The sequence below is a fragment of the Podospora pseudopauciseta genome (genome assembly GCF_035222475.1).
Source record: "Podospora pseudopauciseta strain CBS 411.78 chromosome 2 map unlocalized CBS411.78m_2, whole genome shotgun sequence".
Lineage (NCBI taxonomy): Eukaryota > Fungi > Ascomycota > Sordariomycetes > Sordariales > Podosporaceae > Podospora > Podospora pseudopauciseta.
Genome location: NW_026946663.1, coordinates 274,014 through 297,560, shown reverse-complemented (window position 1 = coordinate 297,560; position 23,547 = coordinate 274,014). Strand labels below are relative to the sequence as shown.

General features: G+C 51.6%; 9 protein-coding genes across 9 annotated transcripts; 4 read left to right on the top strand and 5 right to left on the bottom strand.

The window, feature by feature from the left end:
• Window positions 1-157: 157 nt before the first annotated feature.
• BTS1 (geranylgeranyl pyrophosphate synthetase) lies at window positions 158-1,561 on the bottom strand (the record flags this gene model as incomplete). Its single annotated transcript, XM_062909095.1, has 1 exon — window positions 158-1,561. One exon carries the CDS (start codon window positions 1,559-1,561, stop codon window positions 158-160), a length of 1,404 nt encoding a protein of 467 aa, XP_062767837.1.
• Window positions 1,562-2,658: 1,097 nt separating this feature from the next.
• On the top strand, window positions 2,659-4,407 carry QC763_200590 (uncharacterized protein). The gene is made up of 2 exons (XM_062909094.1): window positions 2,659-3,478; window positions 3,539-4,407. Exons 1-2 carry the CDS (start codon window positions 3,083-3,085, stop codon window positions 3,998-4,000), a joined length of 858 nt encoding a protein of 285 aa, XP_062767836.1. The 5' UTR covers window positions 2,659-3,082; the 3' UTR covers window positions 4,001-4,407.
• QC763_200580 (uncharacterized protein) lies at window positions 4,256-6,069 on the bottom strand. The gene is made up of 2 exons (XM_062909093.1): window positions 5,613-6,069; window positions 4,256-5,559 (listed from the first exon to the last, which is right to left on the bottom strand). Exons 1-2 carry the CDS (start codon window positions 5,796-5,798, stop codon window positions 4,534-4,536), a joined length of 1,212 nt encoding a protein of 403 aa, XP_062767835.1. The 5' UTR covers window positions 5,799-6,069; the 3' UTR covers window positions 4,256-4,533.
• Window positions 6,070-6,486: 417 nt separating this feature from the next.
• On the bottom strand, window positions 6,487-9,672 carry QC763_200570 (uncharacterized protein; the record flags this gene model as incomplete). Its single annotated transcript, XM_062909092.1, has 1 exon — window positions 6,487-9,672. The coding sequence occupies one exon, from the start codon at window positions 9,670-9,672 to the stop codon at window positions 6,487-6,489; it is 3,186 nt and encodes a 1,061-aa protein (XP_062767834.1).
• A 239-nt stretch (window positions 9,673-9,911) lies between these two features.
• Window positions 9,912-11,235, top strand: QC763_200560 (uncharacterized protein). The gene is made up of 3 exons (XM_062909091.1): window positions 9,912-10,597; window positions 10,656-10,763; window positions 10,816-11,235. The coding sequence occupies exons 1-3, from the start codon at window positions 10,436-10,438 to the stop codon at window positions 11,050-11,052; spliced, it is 507 nt and encodes a 168-aa protein (XP_062767833.1). The 5' UTR covers window positions 9,912-10,435; the 3' UTR covers window positions 11,053-11,235.
• QC763_200550 (uncharacterized protein) lies at window positions 11,177-12,842 on the bottom strand. Its single transcript, XM_062909090.1, has 3 exons — window positions 12,137-12,842; window positions 11,694-12,076; window positions 11,177-11,635 (listed from the first exon to the last, which is right to left on the bottom strand). The coding sequence occupies exons 1-3, from the start codon at window positions 12,221-12,223 to the stop codon at window positions 11,530-11,532; spliced, it is 576 nt and encodes a 191-aa protein (XP_062767832.1). The 5' UTR covers window positions 12,224-12,842; the 3' UTR covers window positions 11,177-11,529.
• DPB2 (DNA-directed DNA polymerase epsilon, subunit B) lies at window positions 12,437-15,258 on the top strand. Its single transcript, XM_062909089.1, has 2 exons — window positions 12,437-13,391; window positions 13,446-15,258. Exons 1-2 carry the CDS (start codon window positions 12,592-12,594, stop codon window positions 15,100-15,102), a joined length of 2,457 nt encoding a protein of 818 aa, XP_062767831.1. The 5' UTR covers window positions 12,437-12,591; the 3' UTR covers window positions 15,103-15,258.
• A 1,638-nt stretch (window positions 15,259-16,896) lies between these two features.
• On the top strand, window positions 16,897-21,828 carry ABR1 (ABR1-like multicopper oxidase). The gene is made up of 3 exons (XM_062909088.1): window positions 16,897-19,878; window positions 19,933-20,053; window positions 20,105-21,828. The coding sequence occupies exons 1-3, from the start codon at window positions 19,515-19,517 to the stop codon at window positions 21,345-21,347; spliced, it is 1,728 nt and encodes a 575-aa protein (XP_062767830.1). The 5' UTR covers window positions 16,897-19,514; the 3' UTR covers window positions 21,348-21,828.
• Window positions 21,197-22,681, bottom strand: QC763_200520 (uncharacterized protein). The gene is made up of 3 exons (XM_062909087.1): window positions 22,327-22,681; window positions 22,028-22,150; window positions 21,197-21,902 (listed from the first exon to the last, which is right to left on the bottom strand). The coding sequence occupies exons 1-3, from the start codon at window positions 22,505-22,507 to the stop codon at window positions 21,763-21,765; spliced, it is 444 nt and encodes a 147-aa protein (XP_062767829.1). The 5' UTR covers window positions 22,508-22,681; the 3' UTR covers window positions 21,197-21,762.
• Window positions 22,682-23,547: the final 866 nt, after the last annotated feature.

Genomic DNA, 23,547 nt, shown 5'->3' with positions numbered 1-23,547 from the left:
CAAGTTGAAGATTATTACACCTTCCTGAGTTGCAATACCGGTTATTCTGTCCACTTCATCATAGGTGTCATAGGTATTGGCTCTCAAACAAAGAACCCATCGCTCGACTCCTCGCCACACAATAGAGAAAGATCCTGCTCAAACGATAACATTGCGATCAATCAATAACAACCCTATCCAAAATCTTATGCACCAACACCGCCCTCCCCTTCCCCTCATCCAGCTCATCTGCCATTCTCCTCGCCCTCTCAATCAGCGTGTGCACCACCTTCTTCGTATACTCAAAGCTCCCAGTGCTCTGCATATACGAAACCGCATACCTCTTCACCTCCTCATTCGTAGTCTTTTGCCTCAAGATATTCAGCAGCTGGGAATTAGACGGATTACTCCTGATGCTGTGGATGACCGGAAACGAAAACTTTCCTTCCGTCAGGTCCTCGCACATGCCCTTGTTGGCGGTGTACTCCCTGCTCCAGAGATTCTGGTAATCATCCGCGATCTGGAAGATCAACCCAATAACATTGACAAGGGGGATGCAATCCGTCAGGCTGCGGGATTCAGCTTGCATCAGCTTGATGCCCAGCCTGAATAACCCGCCCGTTTTGTTGCCCACCATTTCGAGGTACTCGTCTTCGGTGGGGCAGGTGAGGGTGTCGCGCCAGTAGAGGTCCATTCCCTGGCCGCGGTGGAGGTTCAGGAGCTCTTCGGCAAAGATGTTGACTACTTTTGGGTTCTTGAGCTTCTGGAGCTCTTGGAGGGCAACAAAGTAGATGTAGTTGGACGAGTTGATTGTTTGGGGAATACCGTAGATGGTGTGCGCCACCGGGAGACCGCGGCGGAGGAGAGAGTTATCTTCTACGTCGTCGACCAGGAGGGAGGCTGTGTGAAGCATCGAAACCACCTTGGTGATGGTTTCTTTGGACTCTTTTGGCACTTCGAGAAAAGCGTCAAAGGCGTTGACGAGGGCGGATCTAAAGTCTTTGCCAGGGTGGCCGTTGAGGTAATCATATGGGGCTGTGAGGACCTTGTCCTTCTGCTCTGTCCATAGCCTCTTGGTGTTGAGGAAGAAATCCTCGGTTGCGAAACGGGAGGGGTCTGGCGGTTGTTGTTGAGCCATTGCGTTTGAGGGAAACGAGGAACTGGAAGTAACAGAAGGTTTGTGACTTTGATGGCGAGTATGGCCAGGTGTTGTCTGACTAGGGTTTGCAGCGGAGCCTGATAGCCAACTGCTCTCTAGGATGGTTTTAGAGTTTGGTTTTGTTGAAGCTGGTGGGACTGTCGAGGCAGCGAAGTTTGACGATGTAGTCCGAGGAGGGATGACAGCAGGTGACTGCAGGAAGGGTATCTGTGTAGGAGCCTGGGGATGAGGGGCAGCTGCGGGATTGTTGAACGAGGAGGGATGAAGAGGAGAGGAACTGTCCATGGTTGCCTGATGCTTGCGGCGCGAGCTTTTAAAAATCAGCCTCCGCGTCCTCGAGGCTTCCAACGATCGGGATTTGGAAGGTACCGTGGTGGGGCGCGATCTCGGATCGTGGGCGGCACTCGATGTTGGTGACGACATGCGATCTGTGAGCTCCAGTGTAGCTCTGTTTAATCGCCAAGTTGACGGTTAGCTCCAGCTCTCCTGTTTACCCCACTATCAATGTCAGGACACAACCATCAGCCCAGTTCCTGCAGACATGATGGCAAGGAACCCGTGCAAATCTGTAAATCACCAGAGGAGGTAAAACATATGAAATGATTCACTGCTGCAAATCGGGCCTTTCTCTCCACCATGTCTTGGGTGACAGCGACAGCACTATTGGGTTGTGAGGTGGGATATATGATGGTGGGGTAAATTTGCATGTGCTCGTTGAAGATCCCGAATCATAGACAAGAAAAGAAAGAAATTGTCGGCAAGCTCACCGGGTAGAATTGAGACAAATTAGGAATTTAATTGGATTGAATAGACTTTCGTCGAAATGCCAAACTCGTACAGAGTCCGTGGGCTGCTGTCTCTGTGTCAACCCAAGCACTCCTCCAGGCGTTTTCGATGCGAAATAGCGGCTCCTCTGACAGGTATAGCTACACGCCGAAGGCTGTGCTTTGTAATAAATATTTACCACTGCAACAAAGCCTTTGGAGGTAGGGAACAGACGATTGGTTGGTTCTTTGGCCAAAGCTAAGCCACAGACATTGGTTGGTGAGATGTGGGAGCGGGAGACTTTGATGAGCTGAGCTGACCGTCAAAGCACTGAGAGTGAACGGAAGAGATCCAAGATTTTTGATCAAGGGATTGCTACTGAGCTTCTAGAGTATCTGTCAAAATAAAAAGAAATAGACATTGTGAAGGGCGGGCAAAAGCAGCAAGCCCAACAGAGGAAGCGGTATAAAAAAGGAGACAAACTCCCTCCCTTGCGGATCTGGTTTCAAAGTTGCATACCGTCCCTTTTCCATGCGTCCTTGGACTCTTGTGCCATGCCCTGGACTTGAATGCTTTGGGTCTGGTTCTGGAAGTCTTATGCAGTGTTGGATGGAATGTTGCTCAAGAGGTTCCACAAGCATTGAAACAAAACGCACGGCCCTGCTTCCCCAGTTTGAGGTTGAGTGATCCCTGTTCGGCAGGTGGGCAGCTAGATTCTTATCTTATCAGCCGGTTGCTGTGGCACCCAATGCTTGACTGTTCGACAGTGGACTCGATATCCCGCCAGTTTGGACCACGCTCAAGTCCAACCGGCGCGACAGAGCATCTCGAGTCAGTCTGGCACTCTTTTGCGTCCGAAGACTCTCTGCGTACCGTCCTCTCTCCCTTTCCCGTCGATACCCGCTTGCGTTCTTACTTGGACTGTATACAACCGGCCCGTAACCATCACCGCGCCCACTTATACCGCCTGTCGCGGTACTGCGTCCAACATCTAGGAAAACCAACCATCCGAGCAGTTCGTGCGCAAGCAATACAGATTCAAGAGTGCCGCTCGCCAACCGTGGTACTTCTCTTATACTATCGACTATACGTGGCGAATGCGCATTGTGAATTCTCAATACTTGAGGCAACAAATCGACGAAGCACGCGAGCGCAACAGTCCAGGATTAGCAGTACAAGATGGAATCATTACTCTCTCTCGCTTTCGATAACCTCTCGTCATTCGATGGTTCCAAAATCAAAAAGGGGCTAAGGCAGGTCGAAGGCCTTCTTGCTCAGATCTGCCTTGCCGGCCAAGGTAGCCCCAAGAAACAAGGAGAAAACCAACAACAACCACCGCGCCGAATGCTCGCAGACCTCTCCCCTGATCCAGCTTTTCGAGAATTCTTCAAGCTCCAGGAGGGATTCGAATGGAACGTTGCGCAGCGTCTTCTCACCACACTCGACTGGCTCGTTGTGCGAGGAGGAGATGGATCGTACAACATGTTGATAGTCAACGCACTGGATCTCATCCAGGGCGTCTTGCTTTTGCACCCGCCAAGCAGGGTGCTTTTTCAGCGCAGCGTACATATGAACGTAAGATACGCCCGCCATTCCAGCTTCCCCGTCAGTTCTAACATGTATCCTCATCTTCAGCTTCTCCTCGATCTTCTCGAACCCATCAACTCCCCTGCCATCCAATGCGCCACGATAATCACCCTTGTCGTTGCCCTTCTCGACATGCCCCAAAATATTCGAGTATTCGAAGCCCTTGACGGTCTACTTACCGTAACCTCCCTGTTCAAGTCCCGTGAGACCGGCAGAGAGGTCAAGTTCCGCCTCACGGAATTCTTGTACTTTTACCTGACGCCAGAAACACCAAATATCCCCAAACCAGACAGAACGAGTGTGATTGCGGGGCCAGAGTTAATCCCAGGTAGCCCAGGAAAGTCCAAACTGCTTGCTAGCGGTGGCAGGCAAAGGTCAAAGAGTGAAAGTGGGAACACGCTGAGTGTGGATGCCAAGAAGCAGCACCTTGACCGGTATCTACCAGGGGTAGTGGACGAGTTGTTGAAAGACCTGGATACGTATAAACCATTTGGGGGTATTCTGAGCTGAGCGGAGGTGGTGTTCTTGTTCTCACCATTTTTTTTGTTTTGTTAGGAGAGCATTATGGCTGTTGTGGGTGTTTGCATGCTTTTTCCTTGTCTGAGTTTGCTTCTCTTATTTCGCTAGGTCGATGCCGGGATTCATTTCCTGCGCAGTCCTAGCTCACAGTTACTTACCACTGCACGCATTTGAAGAGCGGAAAAGACTGTGGATTATAACCTGTCAAGGGGTCGACAGGCAGAAAGATTTTTCAGGGGTTATAGAAAGAGGCGTGGAGTCCAGGAGTTTTAGATACCATTATATACCAAAGCATGGCCTACGGCAAATATGTGCCAGGCTTCCTAATTTACACAACATCTGTATTGCGGCAGATGGAATCAGTCAGCCTTTACATATAAAGACAATATTTGGAGCCCACAAAGACCTGGGTCTTGATCATCATTAAAACATACGTATATCAGATTCCTCCCCCACCAACCAGCCATTATATCATCGCTATCCGCTGGAACTCCAAACCAACACAAAGTCTTGACTATCAAGAACTAAACCGCGACTCCTCCCGGGACAATCGTCCAAAGCGAAACCCCCCAATACCACCCCGCCACTGCCATTGCCCCAAAGCTCATCCCAAACGCCATCAAAAAGTTCACATCGTTATTATCAAGCAAGTCCCACCCAGTAACCACCTCCCGAGAAGGCCTCTCATCCCCAAAACTCGACTTCCGCTGCTTATTCTTCGGGTCATACCTCTTCTTCAAATCCACAACGTGATCCCCCTCCTCCACAGCAGAAGACCCCGCAGTCTCCTCAACCGCATCCTTCCCCTCGCCACGAAGAAGCTTAGCCTTGATCTCCGCTCCCGCATCCTCCTCCTGCCCAGGTTTGTGATGATGACCAGGGATAACAACCGGACTAGCAACCAACACCCTCTCCCCTCCTTCCCCCTCGACAATCTTCCCGCTCCTAACATCTTTGACGCTCCTCTGGAACAGGCCTCCAAGAACAGAATCCATCACACTACCCAGCAAACCCGAGACCGTCAACCCTAAAATGAGAGCTTGCCGTTCCTTGACATCCCAGGGCTGCCCTCCACCGGGTAAGGTCTTTGAATCGGCGGTGCAAAACGGCAGGAACAAGACAGAGGTGGTGACGATGATTATACTTCCCAACAACCCCGCTCCCAACCCTACAAGGGTGACACCCCCGTTTGTGCCTCGGGGCACTTTTTTCAGTTTCCAGCTTGTGATCAGCCTTGGAGAGGACTTTGACAGGATCCCGAGTTCGGAGGAGAACGTGTCGGCTGCCACGCAGGCGTAGTTTGCGATTATGCCGATGACTAGGAGGTCGCCTTTCCATGAGAAGCAGAGGGTTCCGTTGTCCGGGGAGGAGGCGTTGGACAAAAGGGCTTGTTTCCTTGCGTGGAGTTGATACGCGTGAAGGAGGGTGAGGATTGTAGCGGTTAAAGAGTTGGCGAAGACCTGGACGTGGGTACGGGGCCCTTCGCCGCCGCCCGAGGGGGAGGAGCCGGTTGCTTTGAGGGTGAGGTTTGCTTTGATGTTTTCTTTTACCTGTGAGGAAGATCAGTGATGAGGTAGGGTGATGGGGAAGGGGTGAAACATACGTGAGTGGCTCTTGTTCCTGCCAGGAAGAAGACGACTAGCAGAACGAAGGGGAGGTTCCAGGGGTGGACTGCGTGAGCGATGGCGGTGAGGGCTGCGGCGAAGATACCGAACGGAGTGAGGCTGTTCTTGCTGTAGGCGCGGTAGACCAGCGCCAAAGTCGCTGGCGCGGCGATGATGAATTTCATGATGTTGGAATTTCACTCTGTAGCGCTGTTTGTATGTGGTGTTGTAGGCTTGTGGTGCCGTAAGCCAAGATCGCTGCGAATGCCAGATGCGAGCGGCTAAGGAGCAATTTAGAACATTGTCTTCCACCGTTGGATTTGAGCGAGTGAGAAGTCCGATGATATTGTGCGAGATTTCGTTTTATGAGATTCAAAAAAAAACTTGGAACAAATGCCATCAGACATGTGAGTGAGACTGTCAGGTGATCATTGACAAGAGCAGGTAGTCGTAGATGTGATCGAAATGCATGCTTACATAAGGCCAGGTTGCCATTATGGGCAGCTCGGTTACAGACGCCGACGCTTGGGCCACATGTCTTGGACCTAGCTAGATTTGGACTTGCACATCAAAACCACCCGTGCTCCCAAGTCAAACTCAATTGTAATCAAAACCTCCGATAAATGTGTATTAAAAGAACTACTTTCATAAGCAAAACACAAAAGATGGCACAAGCCCATCCCAACAGGTGTGTTATTTCTCATCCCATAACTCTCAGGGTGGTATCAGAACCAGTAATCATTCCGTCCAGCCCGCCACCAATCATCTGACATTAATTATAACCGAAAATCCTATCCCGTGCATCTCAAACATCAACAAGCATTTCACCACATTACTCATACACTTGGTTCCTGACAAGTACATATGACTTCCTCAGTGCGTGACAGTCCTCACAGCCTGTAGCACAACTCCAAACATTAATCCCCTTGCCACTTCCTCGATCTGTAAGCAGTCAAATAACCGTCCCAGTGCCTCGCTCGTCGCCGCCTGTCCCATAACTCCCATCAAGGCAGCCGGTACCCCACTCTCGATCAGCAACTTCCTTGCCTTGACCCTCAAGGCTTCCTTTTCCTCAGCAGTCATCTCTACTGGCCGCTCCTTCTTCTCCTCTTCAGTAGGCATTACATTCTGCCTCAACTTCTTCAAATGGGCGGCGATTCCGGCGTCAGACGTATTGGCGTCAAGGACAGACTGCTGAATCAAGGTCTGGATTGACAACAGCGAGGGATTGCCTGGGCGGAGAAGAAATGACTTGGCGGCCGCGAGGAGTGTTCTCCGAATGTTCCAGGCCGAGGAGAGGGTGTACATTTCGTTGATGACGGCAAACATGAGCTCCACTGCTACCCTAGTCTCTTGCTCAGAGAGCTTTGTGTGCTGCTTCCCTGTCAATGGCGGGCCGTTAATCCGCTGACTGCTGAGGGTGGGCATCGTCAGCGAGCGGGAATGGTGAGTAAGATGCTCTGGTAAGCGCCCTTGGGGGCTAATGGGGGATTCGTAGTCGTCCGTGATCATGTCGGGTGGGGGAGGAAGACGGAACCCATCGAAACTGAGAATAGAAGGTGAACGTGCAGGCGCTCGGCTAGAAGTTCTGCTTTGCTCTCTGCTGTTTCTGGTTGACGCTCTTGATGGACGCAAGCTGGCTTCAGGTTCCGCATCACCTTGAGAGTTATAACTAGGACGACGATCCATAGCGGGAAGTCTGGGCGGCTGGGTGGCCACTACCGACGAGCGCTGACTGTCTATGCTGTCACGAGTCTTGCTGGTCAACCGATTCAGCGACAGAGTACTGTCATTTCGAGAAAGGGTTGACATAGAAAGGCGGCTGGCCGCTGTCACATCCTGTAGGGCGGAAGGTGGTGGTGATGGGGCCGGCGCTGGCTTTTTCTGCGGTCCCAGTCCGATATTCCCCAACACTCCAGTCACGCCATCCATCACAGCTTTGGAGCCCTCCAAGGGTGCGCTCGCCAATACCCCCAACACGTTCTTGCCAATCTTTTCAAATGCTTGGAGGCCTGATTTCGGCTGGGGAAGATGCCCGTTGTCTCTCTCCATAAACTTTCTCAAGCCCTCGCTTTCAGCCAAACTCTGGTGCTGGCAGGCGTCTTTCAGATAGCGCTCTAGTTCGATCCTCAAGGAAGTGCGGGTGTGGTTTTTCCAGGGAGGGAGCACATTGTGCTGCTGTGAGAAGATGACAGCACCTGATATAGTCGCAATCCGCCTCAACACTTCATGGAGTACCTCAAAGTCGCTGTACTTTCTGATGATCATCCAGCCAGGATAGAGTGTGGTGGCAGGTTCGATCTGAACTAGATAATCCCAGACGGGTTTAGACTTGATCGGCTTGTCACCAGGCTCATCGAGAACAGTGATGTTAGCGTTGTGTACCGTCAATGGTGGTTTGGCAGCCTCCACTATAGAGTCAACCTCCGATCCCTCTCGAGCTGGGGGCACAAGCTGGTCGAAGCTTGTGAAGCCCGCTGTCGCTGCCACTGCTGGTGGATTTTGCGATGCCGAAGGGGACGTTTGGCTCGAAGGTGTGGTGGCAGAAAGAGGTGTTACAGGCGTATTGATAACATCGTTCTTGCTTGAAGAGCTATCGCTGCCGATGCTCTTTGACAGATCTTTTGACGTGGTATCAACCGGCTTAGGTTGGGATGCTGAATCCCCCTGGGTTTCCTGCCCATTCTGGGTTTCGGTTGTAGTCGTTGCTTCGTGGTGCTTCGGTTCGTTTTGAGACGACTCGGCCAAGAGCGTAGTCTCATCTGCAATCATCTGGTTCAGTCGTTTCATTTCTTCCATGGCCAGTTCCATCTCTTCCTCAGCTTTGCTGAGCTTCTTTTTGTGCGCCAAGGATTCTTTGCGCCTCGCCCGCTCATGATCAAAAGAATTCCTATTGCCCTTAGTGAGCCCGATGTTGCCCACATTGCCGTCAATATCTGCAAACGCCACATCAGGACCAGTCTGCATTCCCACGTCGATAGCCTGATTGAGATCCGGCTCACCGGCCTCTAGAAGATAAACAATCCAGGAATTGATGAATTCAGGCTTTGAGAAAGACTGAAGTGTCATTTCCAAAACAACACCGGCCAGCATCTCCCTCAGAAACACTCTGGCTGGTTCACATTCGTACGAGGAACGCTCCAAAAAGTTGAGCAGGTCTTCTGAAATCATTCGGAACTTGTTTGCCTGCTGCTTTTGGTTCAACAGGCTGGCCAGATTAGAGTCTGGATGAGCAGCCAGGTAATTGTAGACAGCATCCGCCGCTGAGAGCTTAGAGTCGGCCGGCAACTCTGTAAAGGCATTGGATAGTTCGGAAAAGAACACAACCACGATAGAGGACGAGTTTGTCAGAACGTCAAGAAACGCGTCGGCCGGTCGCTTTCTCGCAAGGTGGTTGGATGCCGACGTTAAGAACGCTGTAAGCGTCTTCCGACAAGCCAGTGGGAAGAACTTGTCTGATAACACGATTGGTGAGTACCACCACCTTACATAGTTGTCGACAACAGCATCGACGAGTTCATTCATGGCCTCACGGGTTTCGGGCCTCAGATCCTCAAATCCGCGAATCAAGGCACAATCCTGAGCGTCGGCGCCCTCCTCCTTCTCTTGAATGACCTTGTTTTTGGTCTCTAGCAGTCGTGCGAGGACGTCAATGCCTCTTTCACCGCGGACGATTCGTGCCACATCAGGGTTCCGTTGCTCCCATTGGATGAAAGTAACTATCCCGCCGAATGCCCCTATTAACACGAGACCGAGTCTCCCCAGGACCAGGTATGTCGTGGCAGCCAGACCAACCGCTACACCACCTAGTGTTTCTGGCGTTGCTGTGGACAGAAAGCGAAACACTTTGGTCGAAACACTGTCGTCTGTGGGCGGCGCATTCGGAGGGCTCGGAACTGCGTTGTCAGCAGCAGCAACGATCGCTGCAACGGTGCTCTCGTCAAGTGTCGGTTTCTCGGTCGCAGCGGTCGCAGCTATCGCGCTGGGTTCGAGATCTTTGCGATCTTCCATTGTGCAATCGGGAGTCGCGCCCGAGCTAGGCGCATCTTGTTGGCTCATATAGAATTGTTGAAGATTCGCGTCGACCGCGACGGAAGACACGGCTCACCGCAAGGGAGGATCGAACGATTTAAAGGTGGGAGAAGTGAGCGGGGGACGGCGCTTTGTCGCACCGTTGGAAAAGCAATCTGAATACAAAGCTTATAAAGGAAACCGAACAGGATTAAAACAGGTTAAGTTGAGCTTGAGGAAGGCATTAAAGATATGTAAATGGTATTTCGATCACTTCCCAATCTCCCCCGGATTTCTGTTGAAGGACGAAACAAGCCCCAAGCTTTCTATATTTTTAGTCAATCAGGGGCCTTTCCCAGCAATTCAACATTCCGGGTTTCCACTCCTGACGGCCAAGACCGCCTGACACCTCGAACGGTGCCCGCTCAAGAGTCCGTGCTGCATCTGCCAAGCGACCCTAATCATGAGTGGGGCATCGATTGATATCACAGTCGAGGTACCTCTCACGTGAAAACGCGTCAAGACCACCAACCCAGAAGGCACGTCACTATCAAGCCTTCGCGTTTGAGGCGTCGGGAAATTATTGGAAGCCTGGTTTTGTGAGAGATTTGATTTCACGAAGAGCTCACTGCTCAGCACTCCAGATACCTCTCTTCACTGCCCCGCAGTTCTTCTGAAAACAAAACTTATCTCACAACCCAACGCAAAATTGGAACTTGATCAATCATACCGCTTCACTTACTACTTGACCCATTCATTCCCTTGTCAGTTATTTATCTCCTGTCACACATCGCGTTACCAACTCGCAATCATGTCGTCGTACAAGAAGAGAGGTCGCGTTCAGATCGAGAGCGATGAGGAAGACATTCCCCAGAGAAAGGCGGCTCCCGCCAAGAAGCAGAAGCAGGAGCGTCCCAAGGCCACTCCAAGCGGCGGCAAAGGCACAGATGGAGAGGGCAACGCTTACTGGGAGGTCTGTATTAATATTCCTTCCAATATGGCCGTTTCATTTTGACTAACATGTCTAATAGCTTGGCAACAATCGTCGTGTCGGTGCTTCAAAGTTCAAGAATGCCACTCTGGTTAATCTTCGAGAGTACTACACCACACCGGATGGCGAGTTGAGGCCTGGTAAAAAGGTAGGCGTCACAAATTTGTTTTTGCCATGAGCGTCATCTGACATAATGCTAGGGTATCTCGCTCTCTATTGACCAATACAAAGCCTTCCTCAAGGCCATCCCGCAATTGAACGAGGAATTGCGCTCGCAGGGGGTCGAGGTGGACGATGTTCCTGCTGGAGTTGGCGGCAGTAGCAGGAAACCTGCCACGAAGACCGAATCCAAGAAGGCCAAAAAGTCCAACATTGAAGTGACGAGCGAGGAGGAGGAAGACGATGAAGAGGATGAAGACGGGGAGGACAATGAGTAGAGACTCGGCATAGTCTTTGGTCCTTTTGATGCACGGCTCTGCAGCAGTTGTGCTATTCTTTCAATGTATCTGCTTTCTGATATGCTTCTGGTGGGTAAACGCTCGGGTAAATGGTATGGGTCAACGACCAATAATGATTTGTATTCTACTATTTTGCTTTGCTCTGTCGATAGGTTTATGGGCTGGTCATACGAGTCCTCCACAAATCCCAGTCTTTGTAATAATCGCTTGGACTCTTTCAACCATGAACATCAAAATGTGCATCAACTTCGAAGTAAGGCTGGGTATAAATTTGTATGCCAACCTATCGTACACAACTAACATCCTCCGGAGAATCATTATTTTTGCTCCTTGCTCTCTTCTTCGCGAAGCCTAGCTAGGAGCCTTTCTTGAAGAAATGGACTCAGCCCAAGACTGCGTTCATTTGATCAGCATCTACAATTACAAATGAGTGTAGTGATGGAAAACAATGAAAACTCACATTCCCTGATTCGTCACAATTCGGTACGTCCCACTCCGCTGGTAGTTGCCAACAATTTTACCTTTCCCATTGACCTCCACACTTCCAAAGATGTCCTCTGGCCTGTTCTGACATGTTAATTCCACGACATATCTGTCATGCCAACGAGAATGGAACCTACCAAGCTATCCTCCCGAAATCAGGAGGATTTCTCGCGTCACTCAGATGCACCCATCCACCAACTCCAGCTCCACCAGGACCGCCTTCGGCACTCGCACCACCGCCACCCCCAGCTCCCCTATCCTTTTTTCCTGGATTGTGAATGAAGGTAAATCCGCCAGGAGAGGCAAAAGCCTGAGCTTGAGCTTTCAAGCCGGGATCGTCGATGGCATGCTTGGTGAGGACCTCATCCAATATGGTGAGAAATTTAGGATTGTGCTGGAAGGACCTGGGGGTAGGTGGGATAGCGGCAGTGGTGCCAATGGCGAGTGAAGGTGTTGGTGGGTCTCTGGAGAGCAATGTGAGGAGATATGAAGAGGGTTGAGTTGGGTGAGGGAAGACTTTCTATGAGATTTGTTAGCTCTGCCCTACCTAATGAAAAAGATGGTGGGATTTCAGGCGTACGATATTGGAGTTGTTAGGGAGGGTTGAAATGCCCCGCACCACACGGGGGAGCTGTCTTGGGACCTGGAGACGTGTTGACAGTATCATGGTGGGCAATTGATCAGATCTCTAAAGCCTTGAAAGATAGTCTTTGAAAATGAAGCTCTCGAGCTTTGCCATGCGACAATGACGGCATTGTGCTGAAGCTTTCTCGAGCTCCACTTGCCGCCAGCAGCGTAACTCCGGCTCATAGACCCCTGTCGCTATTGTGCCCCGCAAAACGCGCTAAGACGCGCGACCCTGAAGGGTCAATTAACGCGCTTCCTGTCCCTGTCCGACCTGACTTTTGTTTCCAGTGACCAGGCAGTATCTGGAGACCAGAGCACCACACCACCCGACCGAACTGCTGCAAATACCAGACACCTATTTTCCTGCGATAGTACGAGTATAGAAGACCTACAAAACAGACCGACAAAATGATGATCGTTTCCAGTCCCTCAAAGTCCCTCAAAAAGAAACAAAGCCAAGAAAACACCAGCCCCGAAAAGCGCAAACGCCCAAAACCTCTTCCCGCCCCTTTCTTCGGTGCTCGGAAGAATGTTGCAGCAGCAGAAAACCCAATCCCGTCTTCCTCGCCTGCTTTCGCAACTCCCGCCCACCCTTTGCGACCCTTCCAACCACCAGCGCCCGCCAAAGCTGCAATCCTACCTATTATCCTGCCCCCGCCTACGCTCCGACCCCTTGCCTTTAGAACTTTTACCAAGAAACACAACTTGACTCTTACATCCTCTGCTCTACAAGAACTAGCCTCTTTTATCGGCCGACACTGCGGGTCAGGATGGCGAGAGGAAGGGCTAGCGGAGAAGGTGCTGGAAGAGGTAGCTAGGGGGTGGAAGAACAGGAATGGCGGGGTGATTGTTGACGGCGCAAGCCCAGAGCTGAAGGATATACTGAAGAATTTGGAGGGAAATATGAGCGGTGGGAGGATTATCACGGGAGTTAATGGTCAGAGAGGTGGCCTCAGCCGGCAGAATAGTTTGATGCTGGAACCAAGTGACGAGGCAGACCACTCCAAGACCAGGTTGGGGCTGCGCCCTACGAGTTTGGCAAGAGAGGACAGCCAGGCTAGTTTTGGTATGTCGGGTATTGGGTTGGGCGGGGAAGATGATGAGCTTGATGAGGATGGAAGCAAAGACGCAAGGAGGTGGTTGAAGGTTGTGTCGGCTTTTGAGCAGCCGAGGTTTACGTATAATGTGGCCAAGAAGCACTTTGAAAGGTGAGTGACCCCCTTTCTACCCCCTATCTCAACATTAGGCCTAACATCATTCAGAATAACAACTCCTCCAAGCCTGCTCCCACCGCCCTCTCACAAAACCGACAGCTTCCGCAACCGTTACCACATCATTCACCAACGTCTGTTGAGGAATGAATCCTTCCAAACCTCTGCCGTCACCTCCTTTTCCCGCTCATCCTCTAACGCTTCCTTCCGCTCCCATAAAATCACCCCCATCGCCAACTTACTGGGTCGCCATGGCACCACTCACCTCCTGCTAGGCATGCTAATCGTCCTCCCCACCGGTGCCCTAGCCATATCCGACCTAACCGGAGCCATCACCCTTGACCTTTCTCACGCAGCAGCCATCCCCCATGACTCGGCCTGGTTCACACCAGGTATGATCGTCCTGGTAGACGGCATCTACGAAGAGGAAGAAGAATCCGTCGGCAAGGGACTGTCTGGCAGTTCGGGAGTAGGAGGCACGATAGGAGGCCGATTCCAAGGTTTCTTCATCGGACAGCCTCCCTGTGAGAAACGGCGCGCTACCTTGGGTGTTAGCGGGCTGGATGGCATGGCTGGGGACGAGGAGCATACCATTGGGGGTGGATTCGGATGGATTGATTTCCTCGGGGTAGGGAGTGAACGCGCCATTGGCAGCAAGATGAGAAAACTGGAACAGCGGCTGCTACGACAGCAACCCGCCGGCCAGCAACGATCACGGATCGTGATACTCGGTGAAATCAACCTTGACCAACCGAGGAGTTTGCAAGCCCTGAAAAAGGTGCTCAGTTTGTATGCCACCGACGGGGAAGGGGAGACACCGATGAGCTTTATCATTACCGGCAATTTCACCAGTTGCGGGGTGATGGCCAGCCATGGTGGGGGGGCTACGACGGGGGCGGGAGGGGCGGGGAGTATAGAGTACAAGGAGTACTTTGACGCGCTGGCGTCGACGCTGGCGGATTTTCCCACCTTGTTGACCACGGCGACGTTTGTGTTTGTGCCTGGCGATAACGACGGGTGGGTTTCGGCTTTTGGGGGAGGGGCGGCGGTGCCGTTGCCGAGAAGGGGGGTTCCGGGGTTGTTCACCAGCCGGGTGAGGAGGACGTTTGCAGCGGCGAACCAAGAGGCGGGATTGACGGGGGAGAAGAAGGGGGGGGAGGCGGTGTGGACTAGTAATCCGAGTCGGTTGAGTTTGTTTGGGCCTGGTCATGAGGTGGTGGTGTTTAGGGATGACATCTCGGCTAGGCTGAGGAGGGCGAATGTGAGGTTGAAGGGGAAGGAGGCGGGGGGGGATGGGGATGTGGAGATGGCTGGGGCAACGCAGGACAATGGGGATGCTATGGAGGTGGATGGGGATGAGCAGCAGCAGGAGCAACGACCGTCACCGGTGGCAGATCCGAATGCGATGCCGTATGATGTGTTGGCGGCAAGAAAACTGGTCAAGACGATTCTGGATCAGGGCTATCTGGCTCCATTCCGACAGTCGATCAGGCCGGTTCATTGGGATTACACTTCTCCGCTGTATCTCTACCCGCTTCCGACCGCGGTGGTGCTGGTTGATACGACCGCTCCACCATTTTGCGTCACCTACGAGGGCTGTCATGTCATGAATCCGAGTAGCATTCTGGTGAGCGGGAAGAAGGGCGTGGCCAGGTGGATCGAGTATGAAGCTGGGAGGACCGGGAAAGTGAGGGAGTGCACATTCTAGTTTTTTCTTCCATTTTACTGAAAACACACCAAAGAACCGAATGGGCTCTCGGTGATGAGTTAGACCATGAGTTCATAATTTTGCATGAAGGGACATGGGCCACAACAAGGAGAAGAGTCTGTTGTTATCTATCTATGCCAGCTACGCAAAAGCACATAGTATTCAGTTCCGCGTCATTGTATGTATATGAGTGGTTGAAAACGGCATCATATGATGGTCAGCAAGACTGTCATGGTTTTACGACGTTATGGATGATTACCTATCTTCGACTTTGAGCTGGTAGTTGCGAGTAGAAAGTTGGCTGTGGTGTGGTTGAACATATGTGAAGCGCTTACGGATTCAGCCTCATCCGCGCCATGATGGTGTGGTCTAGTGGCTGTTGCAGCTGCCGGAGGAGGATGGTTACACGCACAATGCAGACTATTGGGTGCTACTGGCGGTAGCGCGCCATCTTTTAGGAGGAGGGGGACGTCGTTTTTACATGTGGGTAAGTGTGTTAGTTGGCGGCGTAGTTCAGAGACAACTTGGCTTTGAGGTTTTGTCGCGAAAAAGGAGTCAAGATGTCAATATCTCATCAAGGATTCTTGGGCTGCTTGTCAGCTTCTGTTGTTATACTTCACACAAGTTCAATAGTTTAACTGCAGGTGAGATGGAGTTGTCAAAGCTGCATAAATTCTTTTTCTTGTGTTCAGTTGCTAGAGAGTAGTATTGCTGTTGGTACTGTGTTTGTTCATAAAGTTACACAAACGTTGTTGCCCCTGAATATTAGATCCTGCTCTATACTTGGACGATCTATGAGGAAATTTAAGGGAGCTCATATTCAGTGATAGTCTCCTTGGCGTGTGTGACGTTCTTGTTTGGGATAATCATGACTTTGCTTTTCCATCATGAGCAATGCTTGGCTATGTGATAAGGTAGACTGCTGTGGAGCGTCCTATGCCAAGTGGTATGGGCATGTAATAACGGGCAGCTACGGCTCTATGGTGTTCATGTGGTGTAAATATATTGGTGAGCAATCTTGCAGATGCCTTCAGCCGTTCAATAATTGTTGTTTACAGCGTTCCGGGAACTCGGAAAGTGCCGGGGATAACCCTTGAGCAGGGAAGGTGACTGAGCTCTTGTGTGGCAAGGAGCATGTGCTCCGAGCATGTCTGGTCCATGTGAAGCGTATTCTAACCACAAAAACGAGCAGAGGACTGTGTTGTGAGGTATACCTACCTACCTATTTGACACTAAGGGATATGATAGTTGAACATGATGGAGCGACGGGACATATTGTGAGAGTGTTGCCTGTGAAATGTGAAGTTAGCACCTTGCAGGGCAGGTCTCGAGCTTTTCCATTCAGCATCGTGTGTTACCCACCAATATGTTGCCGGTTCTTGGCAGGATTTCTGCCGGATCCTCGTTCGTCATCCACACCATCTTTAGGACTCGGAAGGTTCCCCTCGGGTGATTGGTGAGATATTTCATCCGAGGATGAGCTTGTAGACCGAGCACGCCTTTAATTCCCCTAGGGCTGGCCGTATCAAGGATGGGAATGACCAAGGATCCAATGCTCGTTCCGATAATGAGAAGGTCATGAGACGGAGAGACGCATCCTTTCATCCCACTTGAAACACGGGCAACTCGTCGCTTGCAAATCCCATTCTCGTACTCAAAGTTCACAAATTGAGTGCCTCTCGTATTTTAACATGCGGGTATGTCCTGCTGGCAGCGGCTATTAGTCAGTCAGTGCACACCCGGGGTGGTGAAGGATCTACTTTGCTTCCACTTGATGTTATCCAGCCTTCGATTGTTCCAGATAGGACATATCCTACCCAAAAGTGCGACCATGAACGTAATTGGGCGAGTTGAGGTCGACGAAAATGCGGTGCACTGCTTGGCTGCTGCAGCCAGCTGCGAGGCCTATCTGACAGAACTGACAGAATCACCGAGCTCGGCCGGGGAGTGGCCCACGTATCTCACGTATCCCAGACACATCTCAGCCCATGACCGAGCTCTCGCAGAAAAGAAGCATACAACAAAGTCAGCAACACACCCTCATCACCACCCGTAAACCCTGGGCAGGATGGAGGACGCCCCAAAACGCCATCATCGGGAAATAAGAAAGGCCCCATCATGCCATTGGCGACCGGCGTGCACCACTGCGAGCAGAACTGGCTGCCACAGGCAGTTGCCCAAGCCACAGTTCAGGAGAGAAAGAAGCCCCGAGAAAAAGAAGACCAAAGCGACTTGGAAGCCGTGAGGGGAACCAAGAAATGAAGGATTGCAAATTATGGGCTCGGGACCGGCGGTAACAAAGCTTCGGCGATCTCGGGGCATCCAAAGACCGGAAGCTGAGCACCTAAGGCCGGCTCTCTTGGTGGCTCGATCTCGCAGCACGCACTCAAGACCGAAGACCACCATCCTGTCGGCTCGAGGGCCGACGCCGTTGGAGCGGTCAGGGAGGGTTGGCAAGGCAGCCAGACAAGCCGGGACGGGAGGGTTGGGGTACGCAGGGAGCAAACCAGAGCTGCTGCTCGAGCCAAGATGCAAGTGGAAAAGAAAACATCCCATCTGCAGATCACCAGCGCCTCGCGCTATTTCCGGCACTCAACGCCCCGCTGGACCCTGCTAAAAGCCCCTGGTCCTAGCGGTAGCGGGCTCCACCAAGCCCCACTCCCCACGCGCTTCTTTTAACTTCCTCTGCCAAGACGGCTCTTGATCTCTCCCCTCGAACACAGCTTCTCGAGTCTTGTTACACCTGTCAAGGCACAAGCCGCATGAAGGATTCTTATTGGCAATAGTTGACCGTCAAAAAGCTTCAAGGGCTTGATAGGGGAGATGACGATGGAGGTCACAGCCGACTTGGAGATCCAGGATGTAGGTGTCGGTGAGAGCCGCTCTTCCGCAACACCAACGCTAGGTGTTTTGTTTTCCCGCCTTTTCACCCTCGTGGTTGCGCCGATCTGTTTCTTCAGAAGGGCTTCATTGAAATTCGAGTGACGTTCAAGGTCTGGGCCAAGTCCACCGCTCAGCCCAGGTTTCACACAGCGAACAACTATCGAAAGTTGCGTTGCCACACCTCCATCATGACTTCCAAGGGTCAGGTGAGAGACGCAGCCATTATGCCATGTCTGGCAGTTACACGGGCGAACCTTTACCGGCAACATCTGCGCATTGAACTTTGGTGGTTGAGCGGTTGCCTCCCACTGCGTCCTCGATACCCTTTGTGCTGGACCTTATGCCAGCGGCTGAGCGGATCGAGTCCAAGGGGGCTAACCGCCGTTAGCCGCATTCAGTCTCCCCATGGCGGGTGCCGATTTGACCGTTGTACGTTGTTAGTGAGACCTTTTCTCGGGATTCGGATTGCTGTTTTGCGAGCTGGGTGTGGGTGGTGGTGTTGTTATTGTTGTTAGCTTGCGCCCTGATGATTACTCGAGGAGGAACAGGTGGAAACAACACCGAAAATATCAGCTCTAGGTTTACACTTTCTGTGGGAACTTGTGCCTGTTGTTCCAGCAGTGATGGTTTCGACTGATACCGACCCCCTTGCTTCGATGGCTGCGTCAAGGACGCCCAATTTGGAAGATTACAGGAATTCTTTTGTTCTTTCCGTGGCCGGCTTACCTACATGCATGAGGAAGATGCACCAGCCCGCTAGCCCAAACCCAACTCCCCACAAGCTCGAGGCGGCCAAAACGCGCCCACCCGTGTCCTGTTTCTGTTTCTCTGATGCCACGGCATCTTCGCGATTCCGTGGCAGCGGTTGGACCCAGCTTCCAATTCTCCACACCAGCTCGCCGCCTTTGCCACGCCTTCTCATCTTGTATCTGCAGCCATAGAGACCATCAGCCCAGTTGACGACCTAATCAGCATCAAACAGTCGTCAGAAACGGAACTTTGGCCAAGAAGCCACTCACCAATACCAAGAGAACACAGACAATCGATACTAGCTCCGTATTCTGCTCCCCAACATCTTCGGCCATTGATGGATCCCTCAGCCTCTTCCCCCCCCCCCTGTTTGGAGTGTATGGTCCGGGGGTTAGCGAAAACCCGCGATACTGGACTAGGAGAAGACGCTTGGCACCCGAGCACTGGTTGGGCGATCCTCACGATGGCCTAGTGTCCTGTTGCGGTAGGTGCACCATGCGGCCTTGCATTTCCGTTCTCGCCTTCGCGCTATCTCGTGGCCGGTCGATATAATGGCCTCGTTTCCCACTCTCGAGGGTTCTATCTTTCCTTTGGATCATCCGACACCTCTTCAACCGGGCATTCGGTTGCTTTCTCCTCTGGCTCTCCTCCTCCTCCCCCCTTCACCTCTTTAATTTTTAATACTTATTCACCCTCATTCGTTACCCTCGCACCTGCCATCGGCCAGATCGTGGTCAAGGTGTCAACGAAATTTTACTGGAGAGCAGTAACAGGTGACCATGAAGTCGTCTGGTGTTCTATCGCTTGCGGCTCTGTCTTTCGCTACGGCGGTCAAAGCAGCTACTGTTACCTATGACTGGACGGCAACCTGGGTCTGGGCAGCCCCAGATGGAGTTGGGAGGCCAGTGGTCGGCATCAACAATGCCTGGCCTTGTCCACAGATTGATGCCACGGTCGGTGATACTGTGATCATCAACTTCACCAACAATCTCGGGAATCAGACAAGTGGTCTCCATTTCCACGGCATCAACCAGGTTCAGACTCCCGAGATGGATGGGCCAAGCGGTGTTACCCAGTGCCCAGTACCTCCCGGCTCGACTCTCCAGTATAAATTCGTGGTTGATGTCGGCGGTACCTTTTGGTGTAAGTTTGGCTCGACCGATATGCAAAGCGACATTTGCTGAGAATAACATTTAGATCACTCGCACAACATGGGTCAATACCCCGACGGCCTGCGCGGAGTTTTCCTTGTTCACGATCCTAATGACCCCTATGCCGGCTCGTACGATGAAGAGGTTATCTTGACGGTTTCTGATTGGTGAGTTGCTTACCATCCACTGGTTGTGAGGCTCAACTTAACAAGTGACAGGTACCACAATGAGTCTCTTACCATGGTCCGCAACATGCTGCAGCCTAGCAATACTCGATTCGCTCCGCCCATTCCCGATGGCATGATCATCAACGAGGGAGCTGGGTTGAATGTCAACTTCACCAAAGGCAGGAAGTATCGCTTCCGCATGATCAGCTTCGCCGCCTTGGCTTCCGCCATGATTCACTTCGATTCTCACGACATTAACATCATCATGAATGACGCCGACTATCTGCAAAAGGAGGTCAAGTATCAGCTCCGCATTGCCACGGCTCAGCGTTACGACTTCATCATCGAGTGTATTGATCGAGACAACGACAACTACCCATTCTTGATCTCGCTGGATATCAACCGCGACTGGACAAATCCCGACTTGGGTCCCCTCCAATGGCCACACAACTACACCGGCTACCTCACCATGGATTACAACAAACCAAACACCAAGAAGGACGTAGTGCACAAGTGGAAACCTGCTGACGACTCCCACTTCAAGCCATATGACAACGAGGCGATCCTCGGGGGGAACGACACCAACTATGACACTCTGATCAAGATGGACTTCGCATTCTGCACAGATGCCAACGGCTACCCCCGCGCTTGCTTCAACAACCTGACATACATCGACCAAAAGGTACCCGCCTTGTACTCGGCCGCCACCACGGGCGACGACAACAGCAATCCCATCGTCTACGGCCAGATCAACCCCTTCATTGTCAACTACGGCGATGTTGTCCAGATCGTGGTCAACAACCAGGATGCTGCCACCCACCCTTTCCATCTCCACGGCCATCACTTCCAGGTTCTCGACCGCCCCAAGACCGGCACCGGGGACTGGTCCGGCAGGGATACCAACTACAACCAGAAGCCGCCCCGGCGCGACACCGTCACGGTCATGGCGCACTCGCACGCCGTCTTGCGGTTCAAGGCCACCAACCCAGGCACTTGGCTGTTCCATTGCCACATTGAGTGGCATGTCGAGATGGGCCTGACGGCCACCATCATTGAGGCGCCGGACAGGCTGAGAAACCTGACCTTCCCTCAGGATCATCTGGATGCTTGCAACAAGATGGGCATCCCGGTGAGTGGCAACGCGGCGGGCAATACGCAGGATTATTTGGATACCACGGGGATGGTGACGGTTCCGCCGACGATTTATAACGGGGCTATGTATGCTGGGTCTAGCAGCAAGAAGAGGGGGTTGATGGGGAGGCTTGCCTCAGGGATGGGGAGTTTCTTCTTCTAGGAAGTGGACTAAGTATTGATTTGGAGGGATGAGGGATGCCGACTCGGGCATGGAGGGCGGGTTGGAGATGGGGATGATACCATGGATCTTTTTTTGGCTTTGGATTTGGGCTTTTTCTTTTGCGGTTTTTGGATTGGGTTTTAGGCTCTTTTGGATTTGAGCCTTTTTTTTCTTGTCGTTGTTGGATTGGAGGGAGGAGGAAAGGAGATTCCGTTTGTTTCTGCCTTTCTGTATGGGGTTGGGGCGCAAACTGCTGTTTTTATTAGGTGCCCCTAATACCTCCGATGTGTTAAAATAAAAATTGTTGTTATGTTTTTTGATTTGGGGATTTCGGGGCATGGTGATGTATTTGGTGGCGGATTAATGGCTGGCTTTTGTTGCGAGATGAGAGAATATTTCATGTAGGGGTTGAGTGTTAATGACGATAAGGTAGTGTTGTTAAAAGAGATAGAATGAATAGAGAATGAAGTTTGGATGAAAAGTCAGGGCTCACCTTGATTAAGATGGAGATGAGAATGTGCGGGACGAAGTGATGAAAGTTGCTTGTGTGGGTGGCTGTTTTGGGAGGGTGAGTGAGTTTTGAGTTTCCATACTTGAAGGCGAGTGAGCTTAAGTGAGTTGAGAATGGTGCAAGTTGCAGGTTGCGCCAATGAGCAGCAACTTGTTGTAAGTGAAATTACCTGGGGAGGGTGAATAGTTTTGAGGTGTGGTTAGGAGTGATGAAGATGAAGGGCTGGTGAAAGACTCGGCTGTAGAGGTTGAGTTGACATTGAGACTTTGCACTGGTGTTGCCTTGGATGAACCTGCTATGAATGGCATTGTTAGCTGTTGCAGTTTGCTACTATACGAGGTCTAGATGTCTAGAATATCTTGAATATGCCGGCTTTCCAGAACAGTTCTCTTCTCCCATGATATTTGGTAACGAAAACTGTGCCCAAATGATCAAGGGAAAGACAATCACTTGAAAACACTGACTTACATTGACTAAAGATCTTCGTTGGTTTTATGGAATCAAGTGAGAATACGAGCTGCAAGTAATGTGATGGCTCTACATGAACTGAAGGAAAATCTCTGTGGTCACAGATAAAGAGATGGCCAAGAAAGGGAGCGTAGGAGAGAACGGGAAGAGGAAAGATCCACAAGACCCAAAGGAGAGACATTGTGGGGTTTAGTGCTGAGCAGCAAGAGAAGCGGGATCATGGTCAGGAAACATAACCTTATTGTTTGAAGCCTGCATCCCTATTTATGAGAGCCTGGCTTTCGTCTCTTCACTCCGGTTCCGATGCACGGAAAGCCACTGGCAAGCGGCGGTGAAGATGGTATCGAGTTGCGTGAAGTATTTCTTGTCTGATATCAAGCAAGTGTGCACAGCATTTCAGCCCAGAGTTGCAATATCTAGTTGCCCGGCCAATGTCAATATTACTGTCCTGCTGAGCAGCCAACCACGACATCACGCAGTCCCCCACGCGGGTGCGCTTTATGGTTCCCTGCAATCGGACTCGAAGGGAGAGGATCAGCTTTGCATAAAAGAACCCGCTTGCACACCCCTCCCGTAGTATTCTTCACCGCGGTGTGGAGAGATGTCTTCGCCAGGAATGACAAACCGTATAGGCGAGACTCGGTCAAAATCCCTGCGTTTCAGGTCCGAAAAGAGGAACAGTAGATAGAAGACTACGGACTTTTCTCCGCGGACTCTGACTTCTTGTGATGCTTATCCATCAGAGCCTGCGTAAGTGCCACGGTTTCGTCGGATATGGTATTAGAGAGCCTCTGGGATGGCAAATGCCAACAACCCTCATACCAGGATATTTCGGTCGATAAGCAACCGAAGACGGGCCGCCAGGTACGGGGACAACCACTCAGATGGCTAACCTGTACGTCTCGGGGAGTGTATATCTGCGTAAACCCTGCAAAAAGCACATGTGCCCTCCGATTCGTGGGTAAGACCATGGTTGGAGGATATCACTGGTACCGAAAGCTCAGGAAACCTATGAAATGGAGTGGTAGTGGGCTCCACTAAGAGACATTCCTGATATGATATGTAGTGTTTCATGCCGTCAGAGAATGTAGTGAGCGGTGGACGGCATACTTTGGTAAAGTCTAATTTTGGGATGTTCCTGGTGTACACAGCTTCATAATACAGCATCCCATGAACCCGAACGGTGAGTACCTAGAGAGCATTGACTAGGGCTGGGCATTC

What these genes read in the sequence shown, in the direction of transcription:
- QC763_200590 (XM_062909094.1), top strand. Translation starts at nt 3,083, where the DNA reads ATGGAATCATTACTCTCTCTCGCTTTCGATAACCTCTCGTCATTCGAT. An exon ending in AGCGCAGCGTACATATGAAC is followed by an intron (nt 3,479 to 3,538) that starts GTAAGATACGCC and finishes CCTCATCTTCAG; the next exon opens with CTTCTCCTCGATCTTCTCGA.
- QC763_200580 (XM_062909093.1), bottom strand. Translation starts at nt 5,798, where the DNA reads ATGAAATTCATCATCGCCGCGCCAGCGACTTTGGCGCTGGTCTACCGC. An exon ending in CAGGAACAAGAGCCACTCAC is followed by an intron (nt 5,560 to 5,612) that starts GTATGTTTCACC and finishes TCTTCCTCACAG; the next exon opens with GTAAAAGAAAACATCAAAGC.
- QC763_200560 (XM_062909091.1), top strand. Translation starts at nt 10,436, where the DNA reads ATGTCGTCGTACAAGAAGAGAGGTCGCGTTCAGATCGAGAGCGATGAG. An exon ending in AGGGCAACGCTTACTGGGAG is followed by an intron (nt 10,598 to 10,655) that starts GTCTGTATTAAT and finishes CATGTCTAATAG; the next exon opens with CTTGGCAACAATCGTCGTGT. An exon ending in AGTTGAGGCCTGGTAAAAAG is followed by an intron (nt 10,764 to 10,815) that starts GTAGGCGTCACA and finishes ACATAATGCTAG; the next exon opens with GGTATCTCGCTCTCTATTGA.
- QC763_200550 (XM_062909090.1), bottom strand. Translation starts at nt 12,223, where the DNA reads ATGATACTGTCAACACGTCTCCAGGTCCCAAGACAGCTCCCCCGTGTG. An exon ending in TCCCTAACAACTCCAATATC is followed by an intron (nt 12,077 to 12,136) that starts GTACGCCTGAAA and finishes CAAATCTCATAG; the next exon opens with AAAGTCTTCCCTCACCCAAC. An exon ending in GATTTCGGGAGGATAGCTTG is followed by an intron (nt 11,636 to 11,693) that starts GTAGGTTCCATT and finishes ATGTCAGAACAG; the next exon opens with GCCAGAGGACATCTTTGGAA.
- DPB2 (XM_062909089.1), top strand. Translation starts at nt 12,592, where the DNA reads ATGATGATCGTTTCCAGTCCCTCAAAGTCCCTCAAAAAGAAACAAAGC. An exon ending in GCCAAGAAGCACTTTGAAAG is followed by an intron (nt 13,392 to 13,445) that starts GTGAGTGACCCC and finishes AACATCATTCAG; the next exon opens with AATAACAACTCCTCCAAGCC.
- ABR1 (XM_062909088.1), top strand. Translation starts at nt 19,515, where the DNA reads ATGAAGTCGTCTGGTGTTCTATCGCTTGCGGCTCTGTCTTTCGCTACG. An exon ending in TGTCGGCGGTACCTTTTGGT is followed by an intron (nt 19,879 to 19,932) that starts GTAAGTTTGGCT and finishes AATAACATTTAG; the next exon opens with ATCACTCGCACAACATGGGT. An exon ending in ATCTTGACGGTTTCTGATTG is followed by an intron (nt 20,054 to 20,104) that starts GTGAGTTGCTTA and finishes AACAAGTGACAG; the next exon opens with GTACCACAATGAGTCTCTTA.
- QC763_200520 (XM_062909087.1), bottom strand. Translation starts at nt 22,507, where the DNA reads ATGTCTCTCCTTTGGGTCTTGTGGATCTTTCCTCTTCCCGTTCTCTCC. An exon ending in AACGAAGATCTTTAGTCAAT is followed by an intron (nt 22,151 to 22,326) that starts GTAAGTCAGTGT and finishes CATTCATAGCAG; the next exon opens with GTTCATCCAAGGCAACACCA. An exon ending in AAACTATTCACCCTCCCCAG is followed by an intron (nt 21,903 to 22,027) that starts GTAATTTCACTT and finishes CTCCCAAAACAG; the next exon opens with CCACCCACACAAGCAACTTT.